Source organism: Tursiops truncatus, chromosome 2, assembly GCF_011762595.2.
Source record: "Tursiops truncatus isolate mTurTru1 chromosome 2, mTurTru1.mat.Y, whole genome shotgun sequence".
In the NCBI taxonomy this organism is placed as follows: Eukaryota; Metazoa; Chordata; class Mammalia; order Artiodactyla; family Delphinidae; genus Tursiops; species Tursiops truncatus.
In genome coordinates, this window is record NC_047035.1 from 173,349,965 (window position 1) to 173,377,835 (window position 27,871).

Sequence of the window (27,871 nt, forward strand, 5' to 3'; positions counted from 1 at the left end):
CCAAATCACACAGCCAGTACACAATGAAGTCAGAAGTCAAACGCGTGCTGTGTGACTTTTTCACTAAAACGTATTTCTTCTCTTCGTTTTCATGGTTAATTAGAGAAAAACGACACTCTAGTTATAGTCCTTGGAGAGTAAGCAGCACACGGACTATGTTTCTAAGACTCCCTTGCAGGTAGGTGTGGCCCTGTGCCCGAGTTCAGACCAAAAGAGTGGGGGCCAGACCAGGCCTGGCCCACTGAGACGCCCCCTGCACGGCTCTTCATGTTCTTTTTCCTCCTGAAACACACCAGCACATCTTCTGTATAGTTTTAGCTGGATGACTATTACGATAGCTTTCAGAAAATAAGGGCATTATGGACGAACTGTAGTTTGTGGAGTGAACTAGATATTTTTTATATATGGAACCATCTAAGCCTGCCAATCCTAAAAATGTAATACTTCTTTGGCCAATTAATATTTAACTAAGAGTAGATTTCCATATTTGATGTATTTCTTCAAAGAAATAAGTTCCTAAGCGACAGCTTATGGTAAATATCATCTTACCTTCATTTTGGATTTCTTACAGAAAAAGACCACCAAAGAAAGTTTCGGAACATTCTTCAAATGCTTCATAAACATGTGATTTATGGGAAATAATTTCCCATTATTGAAATTCAAGTCTATGTAAATTAAATGTCTTGCTTAAGGGCAGGCCTGCAAATACTAAGCTGAGCACCTGACACTACACAGCTAAATACACCAAAATATGTATCAAATATACAAATAAAATCAACCAAGACCCCCATGGTTTATGCTGTTTTTTTGTTTGTTAGCAGTTCGCAAGTCACCTGGAACCAGAGTGTTTTTCTCCTAGTGATGACTCTGGCATGACCCCCCTTCTTTGGGGACTAGAGTAGCCACATGAGGACATTCTGGGGGGGAAATCAAGTTATATTTTGTCTAGTATCAATTTCCTATTTGTACAGACAAGTGGGAAATCAACATTTGGGACACTCTCCTTGCCAGACTGTCTGTCTATCCTACTGGTCTCAGCGGCTAAGGTCAGAGTCCACTGTTACAGGTGTTTGGTCATCAGTACCACAGTCACAGTGTGATTCCATGGTTCAAGCTCCTTGTACTCCTGGGTCATAAGCGGTCTGCTTGCATTACATTCTATTTTCTTCTTTACCTTCATTAATCCTTCCAATCAGTAAACAAAATATCCATAAAATGACAAGTTTATCATATTCAAATAGCAAGTTCTTTTCATAAATCAGTATCTATTGAATGTTCATACTCATAAACCAGCACTGGAATATTATTTTTTAAAAACTCACTTTTTAGCAATGAAGACTTGTCATGTAAGGAAAAAAATGTTTCTTTTTAGAATTCCTATAATAAACTTATGGTAGCAATTCAATACTACTAAAAAAATCCAACCTATATCTGACCATTTTTTGAACAATAATTTCTTTATGTATCTGTGACCATGCATATACTTATTTAAAAAACATTTTAAATTTCTGTATCTTAAACTTCCTTTAATAGGCAGACTGATATAAAACCTGTGAAAAATTTCCTGATTTGTTCCCCACTGAACCAGAATTTGTGATAAATCCATCTGTTGAAGTTTCCCTGTTTACAACTTACGACATGCAGACAGTATGTTTAATCTGTTAAAACACTAAAAACCTAAGTGCTTCTGAAGATAATCACTTTTTCTATGTAAACAGATGTTGCTGGTGTGACAGAAAATCTACTGTGAAATACTGTATTAGCAGTTAAATTAGATTATATACCTAAAAGTAATGAATTCCTGAATTAAAAACATATTGAATAATAATTAGACAAAGAAAACAAAAAATGTTTTACTAATTCAGAACAGTTAAGGCCTCAATTTTTATGGGATTTTACTGCATTGATTTGTAACAATGGACTTTACAAAGTTGAACCTTATTTGATCTATGCAATGGAACGTTTCTTTAGTTTTCATTATTTTCTTTCATGGATACTTTCTGAAATCCTCTTTGTTACACAGTTATACACATCTGCATTTAAAATGTTCTGTTTCCCTTTCATATCTATGGTAAGCTACTGCTTCTTCAGGTGAAATGTTATCACATTTTCTTTAAGAGAAAAACAACCAAGAAACAAAAGTAGAAAACGAAGGCCCGACAGGATTATAATGCCAATAACTACGGACTCTGCAAATATGCAAACAGATCAACAGAACGCATATCATTAAGCTGAAATGCAGTGTCCCCGGGGGTAATTACTTATAGTTTTCAGAAACGTGTCCTTTTGCCACACTGCAGGAAACAATTCCTAGAGTACCCTACTTCTTTTTCCTTTGTCACCAAATTAGTTACAGAAATCCTATCTATTCTGGAGTGAAACTTCTCTTTCTCCTCTTTTGCATAGCTGATTCCTGATTTAAGGAAGGTACAGTTGACTCTTCACAATGGAATCTGTTTTGTTTTCTGTACCATCCTTCTCGATTTCCTTCAAACATTTAAAAGTTGATTGATACAACACCATTTACACTAGCACCAAAAATACTTAGGCATAAATCTAACAAATTATGTATAAGATTTATTTGAGTAAAACTACAAAAGTCTGATGAATAAAATCAAAGAACTAAATAAATGGAGAGATATTCCATGTTCATGGATACTCAACATTGACTCAATATTGTCAAGATGTCAGTTCTCCCCAACTAGGTCTACAGAGTCAATGTAATCCCAATCAAGTTATTTTATGGATAATGACAGACATTCTAAGTTTATACAGAGAGGCAAGAGACCCAGAAGAGGCAACATAACATTGAAGGTGAAGAGTAACGTTGGGAGACCAACACTATCTGACTTCAAGGCTTACTATGTAGCTATAATAATCAAGAAAGTGTGGTGTTGGTGAGAGAACAGACAAATGGGTCAGTGGAACAGAATAGACAGCCCAAAAAGCAAAGGCAACTGGTCATCCACATACCAAAAAAAAATGTAAACACAGACCTTACACCCTTTACAAAACTCAAAATGGATCACAGACAACAACAGAAGAAAACCTATGTGACCTTGGGTATGGTAATGCCAGTTTAGATACCAAAGGCATGAGCCATGAAAGAGATACTTGATATGCTGGACTTCATTAAATGAAAAAGTTCTGTTCCATGAAAGACAATAACAAGAGAACCAAAAGAGAATTAGAAGATAAGCCATGGACTGGGAAAACTATTTTCAAATGACACATCTGAAAAAGGACTAGTATCCAAAATATACAAAGAATTCTTAAAACTCACTGCTAAGAAATCAAATAATTTAATTAAAAAAATGGGCCAAATCATAGCCCCCTTCCTCCTCCAACTTCATGACGGAGAATCAGGAAATCAACACTGGAACTACTGAGTTCAAGAATACATACTTGAGATTAAAGTAAACCTGGAGGACAAGATGGTGGAGTAGAAGGACCTGAGCTCACCTCCTCTCACAAAGACAGAAAAATCACAACTAACTGCTAAACAACCATCAACAAAAAAGGGCTGGAACCTACCAAAAAAGATAATTCTACTTCCAAAGACAAAGCCACAACGAGATGGTAGAAGGGGCACATTCGCAATACAATCAGATCCCATACTAATTATTTTCTAGTTTGACCCACAAACTAGAAAATAACTACATCACAGAGGTTCTCTCACAGGAGTGAGAGTTCTGAGCCCCACGTCAGGCTCCCCAGTCTGGAGGTCTTGCATTGGTAGGAGAAGCCCCCAGAGCATTTGGCTTTTAAGGCCAGTGGGGCTTGACTGCAGGAACTCCACAGGACTGGGGAAACAGAAGCACCACTCTTGTGCCACAGGGCACAAATAAGGTCTCATGTGAGCTGGGACATGGGAAAGAGTAGTGACTTCATAGGACCCTGGGCGAGACCTACCTGCTAGTCTTGGAGGGGTCTGCTGGGGAGGTGAGGGATGGCTGTGGCTCACTGTGGGTAAAAGGACACTGGCGGCAGAGGTACCGGGGGGTACTCATTGGCATGAGCTGTCCTGGAGGCCGCCATTTTGACACCAAGACCTGGCCCCACCAAACAGCCCTTAGGTTCCAGTGCTGGCACGCCTCAGGCCAAACAACCTGCAGGGTGGGAACACAGCCCCACCCATCAGCAGACAGGCTGCCTAAAGTCATCCTGAGCCACAGCCACCTCTAAACACACTCCTTGACACGGCCCTGCCACCAGAGGGACAAGACCCAGCTCCACCCACCAGTGGGCAGGCACCAGTCCCTCCCACCAGGAAGCCTGCACAAGCCCCATGACCATTCCTCACTCACCAGGGGGCAGACACCAGAACCAAGAGGAACTACAATCCTGCGGTCTGTGGGACCTCAAACACACAAAGTGACACAAAATGAGATGGCAGAGGAATATGTTTCAGATGAAGGAACAATATAAAACCCCAAAAGAATAATTACATGAAGTGACAGACAATCTACCTGAAAACAAATTCACAGTAATGATAGTAAAGATGATCCAAGATCTCAGAAAAAGAATGGAGGCACAGACCAAGAGGATACAAGAAATGTTTAACAAAGAGCTAGAAGATTTAAAAAACAAACAGAGTTGAACAATACAATAAATGAAATGACAAATATGCCAGAAAGAGTCAATAGCAGAATAAATGACGCAGAAGGATGGATAAGTGAGCTGAAGACAGAATGGTGGAAATCACTGCTGCAGAACAGAATAAAGAAAAAAGAATGAAAAGAAATGACAGCCTAAGAGACCTATGGGACAACACTAAACGCACCAACATTTGCATTATAGGGGTCCTAGAAGGAGAAGAGAGAGACAAAGGGCCTGAGAAAGTATTTGAAGAGATAATAGTTGAAAACTTCCTTAACATGGGAAAGGAAACAGTCACCTAAGTCCAGGAAGTGCAGAGAGTCCCATAAGGGATAAACCCAAGGAGGAATATGCAGAGACATGTTAATCAACTTGACAAAAATGAAAGATAAAGATAAAATATCAAAAGCAACAAGGGAAAAGCAACAAATAACATACAAGGGAATCCCCATAAGGTTATCAGCTGGTATTTCAGCAGAAACTCTGCAGGCCAGAATGGAGTGGCAGGATATATTTAAGTGGTGGAAGGGAAAAACCTACAACCAAGAATACTCAGCAAGGCTCTTGTTCAGAGTCGATGGAGAAATCAAAAGCTTTACAGACAAGCAAAAGCTAACAGAATACGGCACCACCAAACCAGCTTTACAACAAAGGCTGAAGAAACTGTTCTAGGCAGAAAAGAAAAGCCCATGAGAGAAAACAAGAAAATTATGAATGGGAAAGCTGACTGGTCAAGGCAAATATACAGTAAAGGTAGGAAATCATCCACTCACAAACATGCTATCAAAACCAGCAATCATGAGAAGAGGAGAGTACAATGCAGGATATTTGGAAATGCATTTGAAATTAAGAGACCAGCAACTTAAAACAATCTTGTATATACATACATAGACTGCTGTATCAAAACCTCATGGTAACCGCAAACCAAGAATCTACTTATAGATAGATCCAAAACCTATGGGGTGCAGCAAAAGCAGTTCTAAAGAGGGAAGTTTATAGCAATACAGTCTTATCTCAGGAAACAAGAAAAATCCCCAATAAACAACCTAACCTTACACCTAAAGCAACTAGAGAAATAAGAACAAAAAAACCCCAAAGTTAGCAGGAGGAAAGAAATCATAACGATCAGAGCAGAAATAAATGAAATAGAGACGAAGAAAACATTAGAAAAGATCAATGAGACTAAAAGCTGGCTCTTTGAAAAGATAAACAAAATAGATAAACCTTTAGACAGACTAATCGAGAAAAAAAGGGAGAGGGCTCAAATCAATAAAATTAGAAATGAAAAAGGAGAAGTTACAATGGACACACCACAGAAATACAGAGGATCTTAAGAGACTACTACAAGCAACTATATGCCAATATAATGGACAACCTAGAAGAAATGGACAAATTCTTAGAAAGGTACAATCTCCCAAAAATGAACAAGGAAGAAATTGAAAATATGAACAATAATCACAAGCACTGAAACTGAAACTGTGATTAAAAAATTCCCAATAAACAAAAGTCCAGGACCAGACAGCTTCACAGGGGAATTCTATCAAACATTTAGAGAAGAGTTAACACCTATCCTTCTGAAACTGTTTCAAAAAATTGCAGACGAAGGAACCCTCCAAAATTCATTCTATGAGGTCAACATCACCGTGATACCAAAACCAGACAAAGATACCACAAGAAAAGAAAATTACAGGCCAATCTCATAGATGAACATAGATGCAAAAATCCTCAACAAAAAAAAAATACTGGCAAACAGAATCCAACAATACATTAAAAGGATCATGCACCATGATCAAGTGGGATTTATCCCAGGGATGCAAGGATTTTTCAGTACCCACAATTATTCAGTGTGATACACCACATTAACAAATTGAAGGAAAAAAACCATATGATCATCTCAATAGAAAAATCTTTTGGCAAAATTTCAACACCCATTTAAGATAAAAACTCTCCAGAAAGTGGGCATAGAGGGAATATACCTCAACATAATAAAGGCCATATATGACCAACCCACAGCTAACATTATACTCAGTGGTGAAAAGCAGAAAGCATTTCTTCTAAGATCAGGAACAAGACAAGGATGTCTACTCTCACCACTTCTATTCAACCTAGTTTTGGAAGTCTTAGCCATAGCAATCAGAGAAGAAAAAAAATAGCAGGAATCCAAGTTGGAAAGGAAGAAGTAAAACTGTCACTGTTTGCAGATGACATGATACTATACATAAAAAATCCTAAAGATGCTACCAGAAAACTACTGGAGCTCGTCAATGGATTCAGTAAAGTTGCAGGACACAAAATTAATGCAGAGAAATCTGTTGCATTCCTATACACTAACAACGAAAGATCAGAAAGAGAAATTAAAGAAACAATACCATTTACCAGTGCATGAAAAAAGAATAAAATACCTAGGAATAAACCTACCTAAGGAGGCAAAAGACCCGTATGCAGAAAACTGTAAGATGCTGATGAAAGAAACTGAAGATGACACAAACAGATGGAAACACATACCATATTCTTGGATTGGAAGAATCAATATTGTCAAAATGACTCTACTATACCCAAGGCAATCTACAGATTCAATGCAATCCCGATCAAATAACTAATGGCATTTTCTGCAGATCTAGAACAAAAACCTTAAAATCTGTATGGAAACACAAAAGACCCTGAATAGCCAAAGGAATCTTGGGAAAGAAAAACAGAGCTGCTGGAGGAAGCAGGCTGACTGATACTATAAAGCTACAGTCATCAAAACAGTATGGTACTGGCACAAAGACAGAAATACAGATAAATGGAACAGGATAGAAAGCCCAGAAATAAACCCACACCCCTATGGTCAATCTATGACAAAGGAGGCAAGAATATACAATGGAGAAAAGACAGTCTCTTTAATAAATGGTGCTGGGAAAAGTGGAGAGCTACGTGTAGAAGCATGAAATTAGAACATTCTCTAACAGCATACACAAAAATAAACTCGGAATTCATTAAAGACCTAAATGTAAGTCTGGATACTATAAATCTCTTAGAGGAAAACATAGGCAGAACATTGTTTGACATAAATTGCAGTAATACCTTTTTGGATCCACCTCCTAGAGTAACGAAAATAAAAACAAAAATAAACAAATGGGACCTAATTAAACTTAAAAGCTTTTGCACAGCAAAGGAAACCATAAAGAAAATGAAGACAACCCACAGAATGGGAGAAAGTATTTGCAAATGAAGTGAACGACAAGGGTTTCATCTCCAAAACATACAAACAGCTCATGCAGCTCAATATCGAAAAAACAAACAACCCAATCAAAAAAATGGGCAGTAGATCTAAATATACATTTCTCCAAATATATGTTTACATTTAGAGAAATGTATATTTCTCCAATATACAAATGTATGTTTATCTATTTTATCTTTCAAAGAAGATACACAGATGGCCAAAAAGCAAATGAAAAGATGCTGCACATCACTAATTATTAGAGAAATGAGAATCAAAACTACACTGAGGTATCACCGTTCAGAATGGCCATCATCAAAAAATCTACAAACAATAAATGCTGGAGAGGATGTGGAGAAAAGGGAACCCTCTTGCACTGTTGGTGGGAATGTAAACTGATACAGCCACTATGGAGGTTCCTTAAAAAACTAAAAATAGAGCTACCATATGATTCAGCGATCCATCTCCTGGGCATATATCCAGAGGAAATCATACTTCAAAAAGGTACATGCACCCCAGTGTTCACTGCAGCACTATTTACAAGAGCCAGGACATGGAAGCATCCTAAGTGTCCATCGACAGAGGAATGGATAAAGATGATGTGGTGTATATATATAGGTATATATACACAATGGAATATTACTCAGCCATAAAAAAGAATGCAATAATGCCATTTGCGGCAACATGGATGGATCTAGAGATTATCATACTAAGTAAGTTAGACAGAGAAAGATAAATATCAAAGGATATAATTTATATGTGGAATCTAAAAAATAGTACAAATGAACTTATTTACAAAAGAGAAACAGACTCACAGACTTTGAAAACAAACTTACGGTTACCAAAAGGGAAAGGCGGGGGTGGGATAAATGAGATTGGGATTCACATGTGCACACTACTATATATAAAACAGACAACCAACAAGGATCTACTGCATGGCACAGCGGACTCTACTCAATACTCTGCAATGACCTATATGGGAAAAGAATCTGAAAAAGAATAGATATGTATATGTATAACTATATAACTTTGCTGTACACCTGAAGCTAACACAACATTGTAAATCAACTAACTCCAATATAAAGTTAAAAAATTAAAAAAATGGCCCAAGGACTTTGTCACCTCATCAAAGAAGATATACAGATGACAAATAAGTGTGAAAAGATGCTGCACATAATATTTCATTAGGGAAATACAAACTAAAACAGCAAGACACCACTACACACTATTAGAATGGCCAAAATCGGGAACACTGAGAACGAGAAATATTGGCCATGATGTGGAGCAACAGGAACTCTCATCATTGCTGGTGGAATGGAAAGTGGTGCAGCCACTCGGGATGATAGTTTGGCCGTTTCCTCTAGAACTAAGCATACTCTTATCATATAATCCAGCAATTGTGCACCTTGGTATTTACCCAAAGGAGCTGAAAACTTATTTCCAGACCAAAATCTGTGCACGAATGTTTACAGCAGCTTCATTCATCATTGCCCAAACTTGGAAGCAACCAAGGTGTCCTTCAGTAGGTGAATGGATAAATAAAATGCAGTACGTCCAGACTGTGGAATATCATTCAACGTTTAGAAGAAATGAGTTATCAATCCATGAAAAGACACAGAGGAAAGTTAAATGCATAACTACGTGAAAGAAGCCGATTTGAAAAGGCTATATGACTATATACTATATGACTCCAACTGTAAGACATCCTGGATAAGGCAAAACTATGGAGGCATAGAAACATCAGTGGTTGCCAGGGCAAGGAGGAGGGCAGGATGAATAGGCAGAGCACAGAGGACTTTTCGGGCAGTGAACGTACTCTGTGTGATAGTATAATGATGGATACTTGTCATTGTACATTTGTCCAAACCCACAGAACGTACAACACCAAGAGTGAACCCTAATGCAAATTAAGGTCTTTGAGTGATTATGACGTGTCAATGTAGGTTCATCCTTGGTTAAACAAAAAAGTACCGCTCTGGTGAGTGATGTTGATAATGGGGGGGGCAGGGGGAATATGGGAAATCTCTGCACCTCTGTACAATTTTGTTCTAAATATAAAACTGCTCTAAAAAGTCTTTTAAAAAGTTGATTATTGGGCTATTAAGCTAAATCTATCCATTAAACTGGGAACCCTGGAAAAACCAAACCAGATTTAGGATCTTAATACTTCAAATATCCTCAAACATTCCAAGCATCTTCCTAGTTCTTGGTACAGATACTGCGTAAAATTTCTTACAGGAGTATTTTCATCTGTTTCTAGTGCATGGAAGGCAGAATGACAGCATATTTCTTTTCAGGAGAGTATGAACGCATTATTATTGTATTTTACAACTATATACTGGCTGTTCATATCACAGAGGACCAAAGCAGATACAGGAAAACCATCTGTCTCCAAATATGTTTTGAACCAGACAGCCATGCTTTTCTTGCCAGAACAGTGGAGAATAATCAAAGGGCACTAAGGGTCATCCTAGTTCCCATTTCTACTACTTGCTACCATGTAAGTGAATGGAAATCAATGTCCAGGCACTGCCCTAAGCATTGCACACGTGGTGGCATCACACTATATACACGAGGGGCCACTGACACAACGCTATACTGTTACCATGGACAGTGTTCCACTCATTAAAGAGATCACTCTCTACAGCCACCTGCAATAAATTTTGGTTTTCAAAAATGTTCCCTCTAGTAGAGTGGGTTCCCACATAGAGTAATGGAAGCAGTAATCCTCTGGAGATGAGAACAAAGCGGCCGTGATGCTTGTTACCGTTTTCATCGTGCCCGCTGGCCTCCGGCGTGCCCTGCCTCTGGTCCTCCTCGGGCGCCTCGGGGTAGATGACTGCAGTGTCTTGTTGCTGCAGGAACTCTTCAACGTTAGGATCATGGTTTTGTTCATTTTCTGCATCTGAGTCGCATTCATCATCTTTTACTAGAAGAAACGCATACTCTGTAAAAACCAACTTCACCACCAAGTTGTTACATAGTTTTCCTAAATAAGAAATTGTTTATCTTGGGAGAATAAATGACTGTTCTTGAATTTGCAGGAAATATTTACAGAACATTAAAAATTTACTCGTTCTGTTCTAATCTATTAAGAAGTCCGTTTTCATAAGTTTAAGATGTTATAAAAGTCTTGACATTGTCACGATATCCCTTGAAAGCTTTAGGGTTGTACTTCTATTCCATTTTACTGTTGAACAAGACACAGAGAAGGCTGGCTGAATCCTTAGTTTCTGAATCAATGATAAAGCAAGGAAAACAGGAAAAGAGAAAAATGTAGTTCTCAAACCTCAGTCCTTCCTAGCAACCTACTGTTCATATTTAGTTGGAGTTGTGCTTGAAATCTGAACCATTCTCTGAATAACAAACTGCTCTGAAGTTCAGTTCAGTTATGTGATTTCTCAGAAAATAGCTTTAATAGTTCCCTACAGTTGGAAAGACTTCTAATAAGAGTCAAAGAGTATCAAATTGATAAAATTGCTTCCTATCTACCCTGGTATTCAGATACAGGCAGGGCTATTCTTTCTGTGTTTCTTCCTCAGTAAATGTTAATTGTGGGGTGAAGGAGAGGCATTTTCCCTGAGTCAGAAAGTTCCGAGCATTAACAGCACGTCTTCACTTGGAGAAGGCAGCCCAGAGCGTTGCTGTGTTTGCAGAGCGGGACTGGTATCCTGGGGTTCCCGTCCTTTTCCTCCCGGAGGAGGGTCTGCTCCACACTGCTGCTAACTGTCCTGGGTCAGGGTGGCCCCCGGGTGTCTCATGGCTGACCTCTTCACACACTTCAGACTGAACTCAGTTCTAAATTTATAAAGTAGCAGACTGAACTGGTGCTTAAAATGGTGGGACTTCCCTTGTGGTGCAGGGGTTAAGAACCCGCCTGCCAATGCAGGGGACACGGGTTCGAGCCCTGGTCCGGGAAGATCCCACATGCCGCGGAGCAACTAAGCCCGTGCGCCGCAACTACAGAGCCTGCGCTCTAGAGCCCGCAAGCCACAACTACTGAGCCCGCGCTCTAGAGCCCGCAAGCCACAACTACTGAGCCCGCGCACCTGGAGCCCACGCTCCACAACAAGAGAAGCCACTGCAGTGAGAAGCCCACGCACCACAACGAAGAGCAGCCCCCGCTCGCCTCAACTAGAGAAAGCCCGTGTGCAGCAACAAAGACGCAGCACAGCCAAAAAAATTAATGAAGAAAAATTAAAATGGTAATGTAAGGGCATCCTTTTGTTCGACAGTTACCAAAGCAGTCTTGCAAAGGAGCAGTAGCCCAACTCCTCAGGGTGGCTGCTATTAACAGACTTAGAGCCGATGACATAGTAATCATGATGACTCGTCATTTTTTCCTCCTCTTCAATGCAGCCAAGAGCTATCAATTATTTCGTATCTGCTGTACACAGCTGACCCCTGAACAACATGGGTTTGAGCTGAGTGGGTCTACTTATACTCGGATTATTTCAATAGTAAATACTATGGTACTACATGACTGTGGTTGGTTGGATCCGTGGATGTGGAACTGTGGACACAGAGGAACCTCGTGTTGCAAGGGCTGGCTGTAAATTACACACAGATTTTCCACCGCGGGGAGGGTCAGGTGCCTCTAAGGCCTGTGCTGTTCAATGGTAACTGTACTGAGAACTGTAGTTTTTAGTTGACGCCTCTGAGCCACCAAACCAGGGTTACTGGATCCGGTGGTGTGTGCGGTGGGGGGGGAGGGGGGGGAGGGGAGGCTCTTTTAAAGGGAAGCCAGTACTGTTGGTTTAAATGGAATCTACTTCCAGATCCTCAGCTTCCATGCACGGTCCTTCCTAGAATCCTGAAGGTTCTTCTTTCTACCCCTGCTTTTCACAGTCCTTTGCTCTAACTTCAAAGAGGCAGATCCCTCCCCCTCCATCCCTTACGTTAATACAGTGCATTGCCTCGGAGTGTAAAAAGCCTCCAGGTTGCCAAAGGAAAACGATTCAAAATACCGATTGGGGAAAACCTTCTTTGTTGATCAGTCAGGGCAACATAAGAGCGCTCTAGGCGTCCAGCCTTTCCTGTTTACATGGATTTCTATCAGGGATAAAGTGTGGCAATTGAAATGGGGATTATTTTGGCCCTAGTTACAAAGCTCTGAACTCAGCTATATAATATATCCAGAGGGAGTGAGAGTAATTTTCCTTTAATGATCTCACCTGTTTCATTCCCTATTATTAAAACATTCACTGCTATTCAGGAGGCTGGTGAGAGCAAAGCAAAGAGTATTCTCGAAAACCCTTCCCAGGATCTGTCATTAGCTAGAACAATAAGCACTTCTGAATAACTAAAGCAGTGCAAGTCTGTGTTATTAGGCCTTTTCAATGTAACTTCAAAGTTTCAAGTTAAACTAGATTAAACTCATGAATGAAATTTATATTTTATGTGATTTCCTATACAGAAATATAGATTTGACAGGTTACTTAAAAATATTTTTATCAGATTATATTAAAAATATTTATCTCAGTTACATAGTCTCCACTTTTAAAATGTTTATATTTTCTATAGCCTAGTAACTATATATATGCTAGATGATGGTATGATGAGGTTTTAAATAGTATATGTTTTTCAGAATTATATAATCTGTATTTTATACACAAACCTTTCATCTTCAATAAGTTATAAGTTTATCTACACACTGGTTGTAAAGGTACCCATTTGGAGACCAAGATTTTTATAAAGCATAACGATTAGATTAGATCTAAATAATCTTAACCCTCAAAATGTGTATCGATGCATTTATTTTAATTAGAAAAATGAAGACGCCCTTTTTCTTCTGAGAGAAAGTCTGATTTGGCTGATTGGTCTAACAGTGATAACTGGTTTTACTAGTAAGGTTATTAGGTACAGATTTTCCAGAAATTGAATGAACTAAGTCTATAGCTCTAAGGTATTGATCAAAATATAGTTAATTCACATGTTAAAAGGATTTTTATTTAAAAATGTACTGACAGAAGGTACTAAAATTAGCAAGATTTCAATATCTCCAACCATTTCTGAATATATTAAACAAGGTGCCTCAAAGTGAGGGGAAAAAAGTAAGAAAAGCCAAAACAGATATCATTAGTCCTTTGATAAGTAAGTATTGGTAAAGCCTTTTGGCATATGTCCCAGGAAAGGAGGGAGTCAATGATTCTGGTGACTGGGAAACAAATCCTTTAGGAAATTAAGTGGCTTTCCATGTTTGCTTTCAACAAAACTGAAGGAGCATTTAATAGAACTGTCAGTTGACAAGACATCAAAATATTTTTATTAATAGATAACCATAATTCTTTGCAAATCTGAATATGTAAAGAATCGAATAAATCATTTATAACAAAAATGTATTTCACCTTTTTATTTATGAGAATAAGGTTATCTCAGTGCTAAAGAAAAAAAGGAAACAATCAATGCTGAACACTTTTTCTTCTAGAATAAGCAACATTGAACTACTGATATATGGGCTAATTGAAGAATACTTCAGCTCCTTTAATCTCATTTCCAGTAACATTTTTCTTTAATCAGTAGTTGACCCCTGAACAACACAGGTTTGAACTGCACAGGTCCACTTACACTGGGTTTTTTCAATACAGTAAATACTATAGTTCTACACCATCCATGGTTGGTTGTGGCCACGGGTATGGAACCGCGGACAGGGAGGGGTCCTGTGTACGGAGGGGCTGCGTACACGGGAGCACTGACTCTCAGTTATGTGTGGATTCTGACTGGGCAGAGGGTCGGCGACCCAGTCCCCATGTTGTTCAAGGGTCAACCATATTTATTACAGTTTGTCATGTATGCTGTGATCAACTATGTAGGACTAATAATCATAGGATAAATCAATCCATAACGTTTTTTTAATCTTAAGAGCCGTATGGTTTCTGGGAACTTAAGAGAAACTTAGATTTCAATTTCTGTACATGTTTTTCTTGCAAGGAAATGAGAGTTGATCAAAAATATCTTCGAACAGGAAATATACACTATGTTAGCATCAAATTCTATGGGCTACATAGAATGGAAATATGAGTTCAAGGGGTAAACATTATGATATAACATTTCTGACTCTTAAAGAAGAGCTTATTCATATTTTAAAAATGAATGGTATTACACTTCTTTGGATTTCAAATATAAGAGTGATGTTAGAAATGTCATTTTTAATATGCCAGAGATTAGGCTGTAAGTACAGCTGACCCTTGAACAACTCGGGGCAGGTTACTGGTGCCGACCCTCCATGCAGTCCAAGGTCCATGTGTAACTTAGCGTCGGCCTCTGCGTACGTGGGTCTGCATCCTCGACTCAGCCGAGGCCAGACTGCAGCACTGCCGTGTTTACTATCGGGAAAAATCTGCACGTAAGTGGACCTGCACTGTTCAAACCCATGTTGTTCAAGGGTCAGCTGTACTTACACTTAAAATGAAGAACTTTATATGTCCATCAGCAACTTGGGGAGGAATACACGATCCATTTGTATAATATAACATCTGGAGAATAATAACAGCACCTCTTGGGGTAGTTGTGAGAATTAAATGAATTGCTACAGTATGTGCTTAGTACTGTACCAGGCACACAGTAAGTGCTGTGTAATTGTCATCTATTTTCCTCACAGCAGCCCTGGCAAGGTGAACATTAAATTGGAGCAGATGATTCAGTATTAGGAGTTTGCTTTCAAATTCTGGCGTCTTTCCAACTAAAGTACACTGTCTCCATGAACCTGCATTTACCAAGCCAATTTCAAGCTAAGACCAGACATTCCACAGTTTCACCCATAAAATTTAAAGTGTTGGGAAGTGCATGTTGTGAAAAGGTCAATTATAAAGCAAAATTCCTCGTCCTAAGACTGATAACCTTACGTGTTTAAACATTAAAGAGATGAGCAAACACAGAGAAACACATAATGATAATTTGGTTTTCTTTCAGGTGTGACAAAACTCAGAGCTAATTGTCAAAGTATAGAACTATAATCATTTGACGAAGTGCAGAATTACAGGGTTATCATCGCAGATTAGAGAAAGCAAGGAGAGAGAGACAAATGTTTAGTGTAAAGACTAAATAACATTTTTAACGTGGCCATCAGTATTTCACTCCCATCAGAATAAAGTGTCCTATCTTTATCCTCCAATTTTAAAACTCTGCACAAGTATCAGCTATATAAACAGAAAAGTGACGCTTAGAAGAACAAAGCCTGTTTTGGGTGATTTTTCACTCTCTGAATACTAAGCTGAGACCATAGTTCTCTTCACTTCGTGAATTGCAGAAGGAAGTCAGCTACAGAAAGAAGCTGACAAAGTTCTAAACTAATGATGGTGACCTTTGTGCCAGGTTTTTGTTGACTCTGTCAGCACATTATTCCCTAGAAGTCAAGGAAGTAACAAAAGCGAAGGCGAAACATAATTTTAAAGTTTAACTGCTCAATAGTCTCAAACGTCTAATTTCCATCCTTCTTTGCTGAAAACTGCACTTGTCGGGGTTTCACTAAATGTCTGTCTACTCCTAACTCCCCATGTTCCAAGGAAATAATGCACAGGACTCATCCATCGTCTTGTGGCAGAGGGTCCTGTGTTTCAGTGGCAGCTCTGGCTGATACACAGTGACTGTATCTTCCAGATGTGACTGTTTTGGTGGGGGGAGGGAAATTACGTATTACTCAGTACTTCAAACTGAAAGAATTCATTCATTTTCGTAGTGAAGAGCAAATTGTGAGGTAAAATACTGTAAACTTGGAACTGTAAATGTCTTTTTTGCTGGCATTTTGCCTAAAAGGGCAAACGATCTTTTACAGAATAACTTATATTACTCTGGTAATGTAAGTCATCACATTTTAACATTAAATAAAAGAGTAATGAACAGCATTCTTTTGTGTTCATTAACACTATTTTACTAATAACAAATACCTCGTTTAAATATTTTATATAATGTGTAAGTTAGCCTGACAAACATTTGATGACAAGCATACCTGAATACATTATTCATGCAAGTTCAACATGACCATATTAAAGGCAGAATACAGAACCCTTGGCTGCAGGCACCATAAATGATCACATACTCCATTAGTATTTAGTTAATTTGGAACGCACCTTCAGGAACAGTACAATGACTTGCTCTTTGTTTTACAGAACTGACAAGTATGGGAGGGCTGACGCTTATATTATGGATGAAAATCTATTTTTGACACATTACTATAAAACACACTCATCTTACACAACACAAGGTAATTTATAAGGCTCTGTGGAATACTCCTAAAATGTACTGCAAAGAAAAAAAACTATACACGTTAAACCAAAGGAAAAAACCAAAATTTAATTAAAACTATATGATAGAAATATCTAATTTATGGTTGTATATACAGAATACAGTTATACTACTTTTAAGTACAGAATTTTGAGGAAATGTTTTAATAATCTGGAATTTATTTTTGAAGTTTACATTCTAAGACTGACTTATGAGACACAATAATTAAGTGCCTACTCTTATCATATGTAAGATCTGGATTTAAGATTTGCACTTATTCTTTTGCTTCTTAAATCTGATTTGAATCCATTACAGAGGAATAGCCTTAAGTCTCAGAGACTATGTACTTTTAGTCACCTAGAAGCAATTTTCCTGTTTACTATAATTCAACGTCATTTTGGCCTTTTTCAGTCACAGTAATTACAAGAAAAATGTTTATTCTCTTGTTTGCTGTGACATGTTCACTCATCAGTGTCCATGATTCTCAGTCTGGTTTCTGGATAAGCGATTATATCTGCTTATTTTTCTCTCTTTTGTCTTGTGGGCAATTCAGTGTAGATCCTGGTAACTAATAATGAAACTCAAAATAGTTAGGTCTGTGTTTCTATAACTATGGTAAAAAAATTTGACAGAAGTTTAAATTATCATTCAGATACTTATTTGGGGGATTATCTGTAGATTACACTTGTCATCCTGATGGATGGAAACCTGTATTACATGAATCCGTAAGCTTACGCTGTATTTGAAGAATATAGAGAGCTAACTTTCCATACAGTGTCCCACACGCCTAGGTACTTAAACATTTAAAGGGGGCAAGATGAAGAGTAGGAAACAGATTCAGGACTCACAGATGCACAAACCAGTGACACAAAAGGCCTTGTTCAAGGACGACAGTGTGCGTGAAAAAGGCAAGAGTTACCTGTACCTCCCACTTCATCTGCCCGAGCTTCAGGCCCCAGGATTTCTTGTCCTTCCTTTCCTGCTAAAATCAAAGAACAAAGCATTAAAATAGATCCACCTCTCACCAACATTTTAACTTCTAGAAATCTGAAAAGGAAACTTTCAGATTATATTTGGTTTGGATTTTTTCCCTTTTATAAGTATAGTAATATCTCCTAGTAAGGAAAAGCTTTTTAAAGAAATTAAGCAGATAGTTTTACAAAACTCAGATATTTTAGTGAAGCAAAATAAGTGAAGATGTATATGTAATTCTGAACGCATACATGTCTTAGAATTCTAAGCATATTTTTTAGGAGAGGAGACCTACCTACAGGCAGTAGGATTCCCTTTTGCATCTCCTTCCCGAAGCACAGATTGCTACGTACTGGGCACTGTACTAGATGCCTTATCAACTCATTTCCTTTAATCTTCATAACTACCTTCTTATAAATTTAAAAAACCCCACCAAAACATGAGGCTTTAAGAGGTTAGACCACCTGCCTAAGGACACACGTTGCTGGGTGGTGGAGGCGGGACTTGCCTGCAGGTCTGAACGGCTCTAAAGCCTACCTGCTACCCCACCTTGGCCCCCTCACGAGACGGAGTCCTGGACAAGCAGAAGGCAGGCTGGACCGAACTGCAGTGTGCCCAGAGCAAACACCTGTGGACGATACTTTTTCTTTCACTGTATTTATTATTCTAACTACTGACAAGTAGTAATAAATGATAACAGTGTAGGTACTAATAAGCATTTTAGGTGTTTATCTGTCTCTGCCACCTATATATGTTTGTAATGAACTCGTAAGATCAGCGTAAATATGCACATTATTTAGGCAAGCAGAAAGTTGGCTTTATATATTTAGGTACATTTTATTCATTAAATAGTTTATTAAGAACCTGTGCACATACAAAAGATAAGTTAAAAACTGCTTTCAGAGTATATATCATAATTATGATCAGAAGACTTACAGTCATATTAAAACATTGTGTAGTTTATCTTCACTCCAATCAATCCCATTGAATATGTCAGTCAAAAATCTTGATTTACATTTCCCCTAAGTTTGATAATTGAATTGAGAAATAGAGCACGAATCAAGTAAAACGTGCTCACATTAGAGCATGTATTTCCTTAAGTGTCCTGGATTGTCGCGTGGATTTATTCAGCGGATTATCTATACTCGTTAACTGTTATGTTACTACTTAAAGATGATCATTATGTGAAAAACAGTTAAAATATGCACAGACCTCTCTAGATCAGCATAAAAACCACTGTCTAAAGTGGATAATGATGAGACTAACTTCTGCCGAAGAATTCTCATTTTGTATTTGCCATCAGCAAAATGACAATTTAAAAATCCCTGGTCAAGTGTTAACAATACTGTAGGATAAACACTAGAATTTGGTAAGTGTCTGAAAATCTCTAATGTCTTTTTTTCCTCTTCCTCCAAAGCATCTACTTAAACTAAAATAAACAGTGTGCCAAGTGGGCAATTATACGATAGTAATACAGGTACTTATTATTGCATATGCGCATTCTCTATTTCTCCTCAAATGAAGATCAAAGCAGGCAGAGTTACGACTTGCTAAGGTGGAAGATAACACTGATATTAAAGTTTAAAGTGGTATTTTGGACCTTATTAATTTTACTACTTACAGTTATTATTATAGCTAATTTAAACACTGTGTGCGATTCAATTAAATTATTCACTTCTTCATTCCTTCTGCTGGAATAAAATCTAGGCTGCTTAGATGAGTATGCGGCATATGTCAGAATCTGGTCCCACACTCACCACATTCGAAACCCGGGAGTGTCCATTCTTTCCCTCATTACTGGGGCTGGAATTTTGGTTCAATAACTAAAACCATGTCAACTAATGAAAACAGAAACGGTGCTGATGCTGGGCTGTAAGGTGGGCACACTCCTCTTGCTGCAGACTGCTACCTGGGACAGCCCCCCCACCGCCCACTGCTCTGTCCAGGGATCAGCACGAGGGTGTCTTGGAACAGGGGCTGTTCTAAATATTTCTCAAGCAGCGTTCTCCCTCATGTGTTCTGATCTTACTTCTAGTTTTAAGAAATATATGAGGGGTAAAGTAGTTGAATCTACTTGTACATAAGACTTTCTCTCCTGTAAGACTTAATAATGTCAACACATTACGACTGACCCACCTAAATGCAACTCAGGAAGGAAAACTAGAATGCTGCTGCGGCTTTGGCTTTTAGTCTAAATTCCAAAGCAGATACATAAAGGAAAAACTCCTCAGTAACAAGACTTTAGTTTTGTAAAAAGGGTAAAATATAGCTGCAATAAGTCATAAACTACGACTCAGCAACAAAAAGGAACAAACTACTGATACATACAACTTCAGTGGATCTCCAAGAAATTACGGAGGGTGAAAAAAGCCAATCCAAAACGTTACATACTGTATGATTCCACTTACATAACATTACTGCAATGACAAAATTACGAAAATGGAGAACAGCTTAGTGGTTACCAGGGGTTAAGGGTGGGGTGGAGGGGAGGAGAGGGTAGGTTGTCTGAAGCCAAGTAGGGAGCCCTGTGGTGATGGAATGCTCTGTATCTCACCTATGTCAGCGTTAATATCCTGGTTATGATACTGCACTACAGTTTTACAAGATGTTACCACTGGGGGAAACTGGGTAAAAGGTACAAGGGCTCTCTGTATTATTTGTAGATCTAAAACTGAATTATTTGTGAATCTATAATTATTTCAAAATTGAAAGCTTAGTTTTAAAAAAGTCAAAGGCAGATAGCACACATTTAGATCAAAATAGACAGCACTTGTTCATTCTGCCAAAGGATGAAATTCCTAGCAAGTAAAAGTAAGAATGACAAATGCAATTGATTTTAATTAAAAATCCAGAAGCTTACTATCAATGGCAAGATAGAATAGTGCAAAGTACAGGACTGATTTAACACATGTTCTAAATCCTAAACCTTGCATTTCTGAAATTCATACCAGGGTGTTTCTAACCATTTCACATGTTTCTGTGGGAACACTTTGTAGCAAAGGCTAATAAGGCACAGTAAGTGGCTAAATGAATCAGATTTTCCTTTCCTGCTTTTGTCTCTTCCTTGATGACACACATCCACATATGCCATGCACATGTATACCTGCTTCTTCTCAAGCTGTTTTCTCTGCGAGAATGCTGTTACCCATTCATCTGAGTAACTTCTACTAATCTGATTCTTTAAAGATCAGTTCACATGTCTCTCATTTTGTAGGTCTTCCCTGACCCTGCTCTCTGCTATCCCCACCCCGCTGTTCCTATTACAGGAATACTATCCAAAAAGCAAACGCCGATAGTATAGTATAGTATAGTATTAGTATAGTATAGGATTAGTATTAGTATAGTATTCAAACTTTATTTAGGGGTGAAACATTTGTTTCATTATGTACTTTTTCAGAACCTTTCCAGACAGTGCCATCTTCCCTTCTAATATCCTTTAGGTTCTACATATGTATTAATATACTTTTGGTATAACTGCCCATCAATGTCACAGTAAATATAATTCACAACCTCCATGAATACCTGTTAACTTAGATAATGGTAAAAAAAAATATACACCTGGGGTCAGCTTTGGTTAAGATGGAGATAAACCACCTGTGTGTCCCACTGGATGCAGCTAGAGCACCTGGGGGGATGCAGGCAGGGGCAGTGTGAAGCCTCTGGAAGTGAACCACAGCAGGAAGGCAGGCAGGGAGGAAGACTGGGCCACTGAGCTGGAAGTGACCCCTCCCACCCCGGCCTGGGTCCAGGGAGGCCCGAAAGCTGGACGTCAGCACTGAGGCACGAAGAGCATGCTAAGAAAGCCGTCTGCTTTAGGCTCAGGGAGCAGGAAGGGGCTCAGAGAAGGAGAAATACGCATGTTCCCTCTTTTGTCTTGTGTCCCAGCCCCCAGGTCATTCCACGGTGGTGGCAGAGGCCATGGGGACAGAAGGGGCCTAAGGGTACCTACAACTCCAAGGGAAAGGGACCTTCTTCGCCAGTCAGAGGACCAGAGCCTGAAGACGGTGCACAAATGGCCACTGAGTTCCTCCTCCCTGTCTTCTCGCAGTCACAGTTGTACGGCAACAAAGTCCCAGGTTTTTGTCAGAAGACTGAACAGGGGAGTCCCAAGGAACTGGAAATACTGAGGAGACGGTGGAGAGGGAGGGGCATGGGAGAGAGACTGCACAGAGCTGTCTGTGAGCTCCAGGGTGCATCCCAAGCTTCTCACATGTGGATCTGACCACAGACTCTGAGAATTGAAGTGTGGGATAAGATCACTACTCATGTCCCAGACTGGCCACTGCATGGCACAGACCTGAAAAGCACTGCAAAGGCTTGAAAACTGAACTGATGTTGGAACCACAACCCACAGAAAGGTGCCTGGAACTTACAGCCTGATACACTGAATTGCCTGCTAAACCAAAAATACAAAAATTCTCCACAGGATTTAAATAACAACAAGGGTCTCATAAGACAATACTCAGAATGTCCAGAATACAATCCAAAATCACCCAGCGTACAAAGAACCGGGAAAATCGCAGTGCCTGTGGGAAAAGGTGATCAAAAATGGCAACACTGAGATGACATAGATGTTGAAATTATAGGACAAAGACTGTAAGCCAGCTACTGGAAAGGTGTTCCAAGAAGTAAGGGTGAACACTCCTGAAAAGAGTGGAAAGATAGAAAGTCTCAGCAAACTCTCATCAGCAAATAGAAGATATAAAAAAGAATCAAAAGGAAATTTAGAACTAAAATTACAGTGACAAAAATGTAAAAAAAAAAAAAATCACTCGATAGGCTCAATAGCAAAATGGAGATGAAAGAGGAAAGATCAGTGAACATGATGATAGAGCAATGAAAAAAAATTATCTAATCTGAAAAACAGAGAGTAAATGATTAAAAAATAATCTTGAGATGTGTAGGATAATAAAAAAGTATCTTTCATGTCACGTAAGTCCCAGAAAGAGAATGACACAGAAAAAAATATTTGAAAAAATAATGTCTAAAAACATCCCAAATTTAACAAAAGACACAAATTAATAGATTCAAGAGTTTAACTGAATCTCAAATAGGGTAAAGCCCCCCAAATCCAGGCCCAGATCATGAGTCAAACTCTGAAAATGAAAATTAAAAAAATCTTGAAAAGAGAGAAAATGTAGCATGACTATAAAGGGAAGAATGATTCAAAAGACAGCATATTTATCATTAGAAATTAAGGATTCCATAAGGAAGTGGAACATTTTTAAAGCGCTAAAAGAAAGAAAAGCCTCTCAACCCTAAATTCCACATCCAGTGAAAATATACTTCAGAACTGGAGGTAAAATAAAGAGATTCTTAGAAAAAAGAAACCTAGCAGAGTTCGCTGACAGGAGACCTCATCTAAAAGAACTGCTAGAAGGAGATCTTCATAAAGAAGGGGAAATGCTATTAGAGGGAAACTTGAAATGTCAGGAATGAAGGAGAACATGAGAAATGACAACTACATGTGACAACTACAACATGAAGGAAGGAGGGTAAAGGGACCCAGTGGGTGCAAGGTTTCTATATTTCACTTGGTAAAATACTGATTCTAAGTAGACTGTGAAAAGCATGCAACATTCAAATCTATAGAGCAAAGTAAGTCAGAAAGAGAAAAACAAATATCGTATATTAACTCATATATGGAATCTGAACAAATTGGTATAGATGGTCTTATTTATAAAGCAGAAATAGAGACACAGACGTAGAGAACAAATGTATGGATACCAAGGGGGAAAGGGGGGGGCGGGTTTGGGATGAAGTGGGAGATTGGGATTGACATATATACACTACTGGTACTATGTATAAAATAGATTAACTCATGAGAACCTACTGTATAGCACAGGGACCTCTACTCAATGCTCTGTGGTGACCTAAATGAGAAGGAAATCCAAAAAAGAGGGGACATATGTATACATATAGGTGATTCACTTTGCTGTACAGCATAAACTAACACAACATTGTAAAGCAACTATACTCCAATAAAAAATTTTAAAAAACAGAGCAACAACTAAAAAAAAATCTATACAAAGAGATAGTCAAAAATGAAATACATAAGTGAAAATGTAATACTAAAACATATTCAAATGGTCCAAAAAAGACGGGAAAAGAAGAAACAGAAGAATGAAAAAACGGTGAACAAATAATATACAATCATAAACCTAAACCCAAACACCAAAAGTTACATTAAATATAAGTGGTCTAAGCAAGCCAATTAAGGGACAGAGATTGTCAGAACAGATTTTTAAAAGCAAGCTCCATCTGTAGTTCTCTACAAATAAGTTATTTCAAATGTAGTGATACAGGTATGTTAAAAGTAAAAGGATGGAAAAAGATATACCATACAAACACTAATGAAAAGAAAGCTAGGGGGAGTATTTTAATATCAAAGTAGGCTTTGGAGCTAAGAAAATTACCAGAGATATAGAGAAACATTATAATGATGAGGTCAATTCACCAAGAAGACATAACAGTCTTAAATTTGTATGAATCTAGCAACAGAGCTTCAAAATAGGTGAATGAGAGAACAGAAAGCAGAGGCAAATCCATGATTATAACTGGAGACTTCAATAGTCCTCTCACATTAATTGACAGAACAAGCAGACAGATAAAGTCAGCAAGGATATAAAGAACTAGGTAACATTAACAACTACCAGATCCAATTGACGTTTATAAAACATTCAACCTAATCTTTTTCAAATGCACATAGAACATTCATGAAGACAGATCACATCCAGGATCATACAACAAAACTTAACAAATTAAAAAATATATATAATACAAAGTATGTTCTTACCATAATGAATATAAACTAGATATCAGTAGAAGAAAGAGGAGAAAATCTCTAAACACTTGGGAAATTAACACACTTCTAAAGAACCCATGGGTCAAATGAAAAACAATGTATCAAAATTTGTGGAATGTACCTAAAACACTGTTTAAAGGGTAATTTACATTATTAAATGCTTATGTTATAAAATAAGGACTCAAATCAAAATTCTATGCTTCCATGTTAGAAATGGGAAAAGAGGAGAAAAATAAACCCAGGGCAAACAGAAAGGAAGAAGTATTAAGATCAGAAATCAATAAAATTCAAAAAAGAATAACAGAAGAAAACAATAAAACGTTCTTTGAAAAGATCAATAAAATTGACAAACCTTAAGTAAGACTGACAAAAAAAGAGGGAAGCCACCAGGAATGAAAAGGGGATATCACTGAAAAGCCAGAAGATATTAAAAGGGTTATAAGGGACCACTATGAGTCCAAGGAGTAAACATTAAGATATACATTTCTGGCTCTTAAAGAAGAGCTTATTCATATTTTAAAAAAATGAATGAAAGTATTAAATGAAGGTATTAAATTGCTATGGATTTCACATATAAGAATGATGTTAAAATGTCATTTTTAATGTGCTAGAAATTAGATTGTTTTTGTAATTATTTACACCTAAATTGAAAAATTTTGTATGTCCATTATGAAACCTGTGAGGCAGTACATAATCAGTTTACAAAATATAAATTTGGAGGATAGTAACCGTACCTCTTAGGGTAGTTGTGAAGATTAAATCAATATAGTATATGCTTAGTACTGTACCAGGCACATAGTAAGTGCTATGTAATTGTGAGCTATTTTCCTTAAAGCAGTCCTGTAAGGTTAACATCTCTAACACACATGAATTTGAAAACTTTGAAATGGATCATTTCCTCAAAAACTAGAAACTACTACAAGTCATCCAAGATGAGATGGTTAACTTGAATATTCCTATAACTGTTTTAAAAATTGAATTTGGAGTTTAAAACCTTCCCCCCAAACAATATAAAATTCTAGGTCCAGATGGTTTTACTTTAAATTTTTCCAGACAGTTAATGAATTACACTAAATTTAAATAATATTTTCAAGAAAATAGAAGAGAAAGGAAGACTTTCCTACTAATTTTATGAGGTCCACATTACCCTGATATCAAAATCATGTAACAACATTGCAAAAAAAAAAAAAAAAACCCACCTATAGACCAATATCTCTCATGTACATTGGCACAAAAATCTTCAACAAAAAATTACCAAGTCATATTAAGCAATATATGAAAACACAATGACTAAGAGGGGCTTTCCAGGGAATCAATCTAAGGCCGGTTCAATACTGGGAAGTCCAGTAATGCATTCTACTGTGTTAACAGGCTAAAGAAGCAAAACTGCATGATCATCTCAACTGATGCAGAAAAAGCATTTGAAAAAATTTCACATCTCTTCATGATGAAAACTCTCAGCAAACTAGAAATGAAAACTTACTCAGTTTGATAAAGAGCATCTACAACAAAGCTACAGTTAACATTAGATTTAAAAGTAAAAGATCAAATACTTCCCCCTCTAAGATTGGGGAAAGGAAAAATGTCCATTCTCACCACTCCTGACATCTTTTAATAGAAAGAAATAAAAGTTATACAGATTAGAAAGGAAGAAAAACTGTCCCAATTTGAAGAGAAGCCTGTCTACATAGAAATCTCAAGGAATCTACAAAAAATTTCTAGAACTAGCAAGTCTGCAGGATACAAGGGCAACACACAAAAATGAATCATATTGCTTGCTATATAATAGCAATGAACAAATGGAAACTTAATTAAAAACAAAACATTCACAATAGTTTCTCCCTTCAAAAATGAAAGACATAGGTTTTAAGTCTCTCAAAACATGTTAATGACCTGTTTTAAGTCTCTCAAAACATGTAATGACCTGCATTTTGAAACTACAAAACACTGATGCAAGAAATCAAACAATACCTGTGCAGGACAAGAAAAAAAATCAACATACAAAAAATCAGTTGCATTTTTATATACTAACAGTGAACTGCCTGAAAGAGAAATAAAGAAAACAATCTGTTTACAACAGTGTCAAAACCAATAAAATACTTAGGAATAAATTTAACCAAGGAGGTAAAAGATCTGTACACTAAAAACTGTAAAACACTGATGAAAGAAATTGAAGAAGACACAAATAAGTGGAAAGATGTCTTCTGTTCATGAACTAGAAGAATTAATATTGTTAAAATGTCCATACTACCCAGAGGTATCTGTAGATTCAATGCAATCCCTATCAAAATCCCAGTGGCATTTTTTACAGAAATAGAAAAAAAAAATCCTAAAATTTATACAGAATCACAAAAGACCTTGAATAGCCAAAACAATCTTGAGAAATAAGAACAAAGCTAGAGGCCTCACATTTCCTGATTTCAAACCATATTACAAAGCTATAGTAATAAAAACAGTATGGTACTGGCATTAAAAACACAGACTAATGGAAAAGAATCAAAGGCCCAGAAATAAACCCACATGTATACAGTCAACTAATATTTGACAAGGGAGCCAAGAATACTCAATGGGCAAGAGATGGTCTCTTCAATAAATGGTGTTGGGAAAACTGGACAGTCACATGTAAAAGTGAAACTGGACTCCTATCTTGTATCACTCTCAAAAACTAACTAGAAATGGATTAAAGACTTCAATGTGAGACATGAAACCATAAAAATCCTGGAAGAAAACATAGGGAAGAAACTCCTTGACACTGGTCTTGGCAGTGATTTTCTAGATATGACACCAAAGCACAAGCAACAAAATAAAAAATAAACAAGTAGGAAGAAATACATCAAACTAAAAAAGCTTCTGCATAGCAAAATAAATGATCAACAAAGTGAAAAGGCAACCTATGGGGTGGGAGAAAATATCTGCAAACCGTACATCTGAAAAGGGGCTAATATTCAAAATATACGAGGAACTTATACCACTTGACAGTAAAAAAATAAATAATGATTTAAAAATGGGCAAAGGACCTGAATAGAAATTTTTTTCAAAGCAGATCTACAGATGGCCAAGAGGTACATGAA

General features: G+C 37.6%; 1 protein-coding gene across 10 annotated transcripts in view; it reads right to left on the minus strand.

Moving 5' to 3' along the window:
• ZEB1 (zinc finger E-box binding homeobox 1) overlaps window positions 1-27,871 on the minus strand; it is a 194,020-nt gene that overhangs the window by 27,815 nt on the left and 138,334 nt on the right. For 3 of the 10 annotated variants that reach the window (XM_019933562.3, XM_073801733.1, XM_073801738.1), the window contains exons 3-4: window positions 17,943-18,005; window positions 10,569-10,730 (exon numbers count right to left, since the gene is read on the minus strand). In XM_019933562.3, coding sequence (XP_019789121.2) covers window positions 10,569-10,730; window positions 17,943-18,005 — 225 coding nt within the window. The remainder of the gene's footprint in view (window positions 1-10,568; window positions 10,731-17,942; window positions 18,006-27,871) is intronic. The other 7 variants (XM_073801732.1, XM_019933563.3, XM_073801731.1 and 4 more) reach the window with 7 other exon arrangements.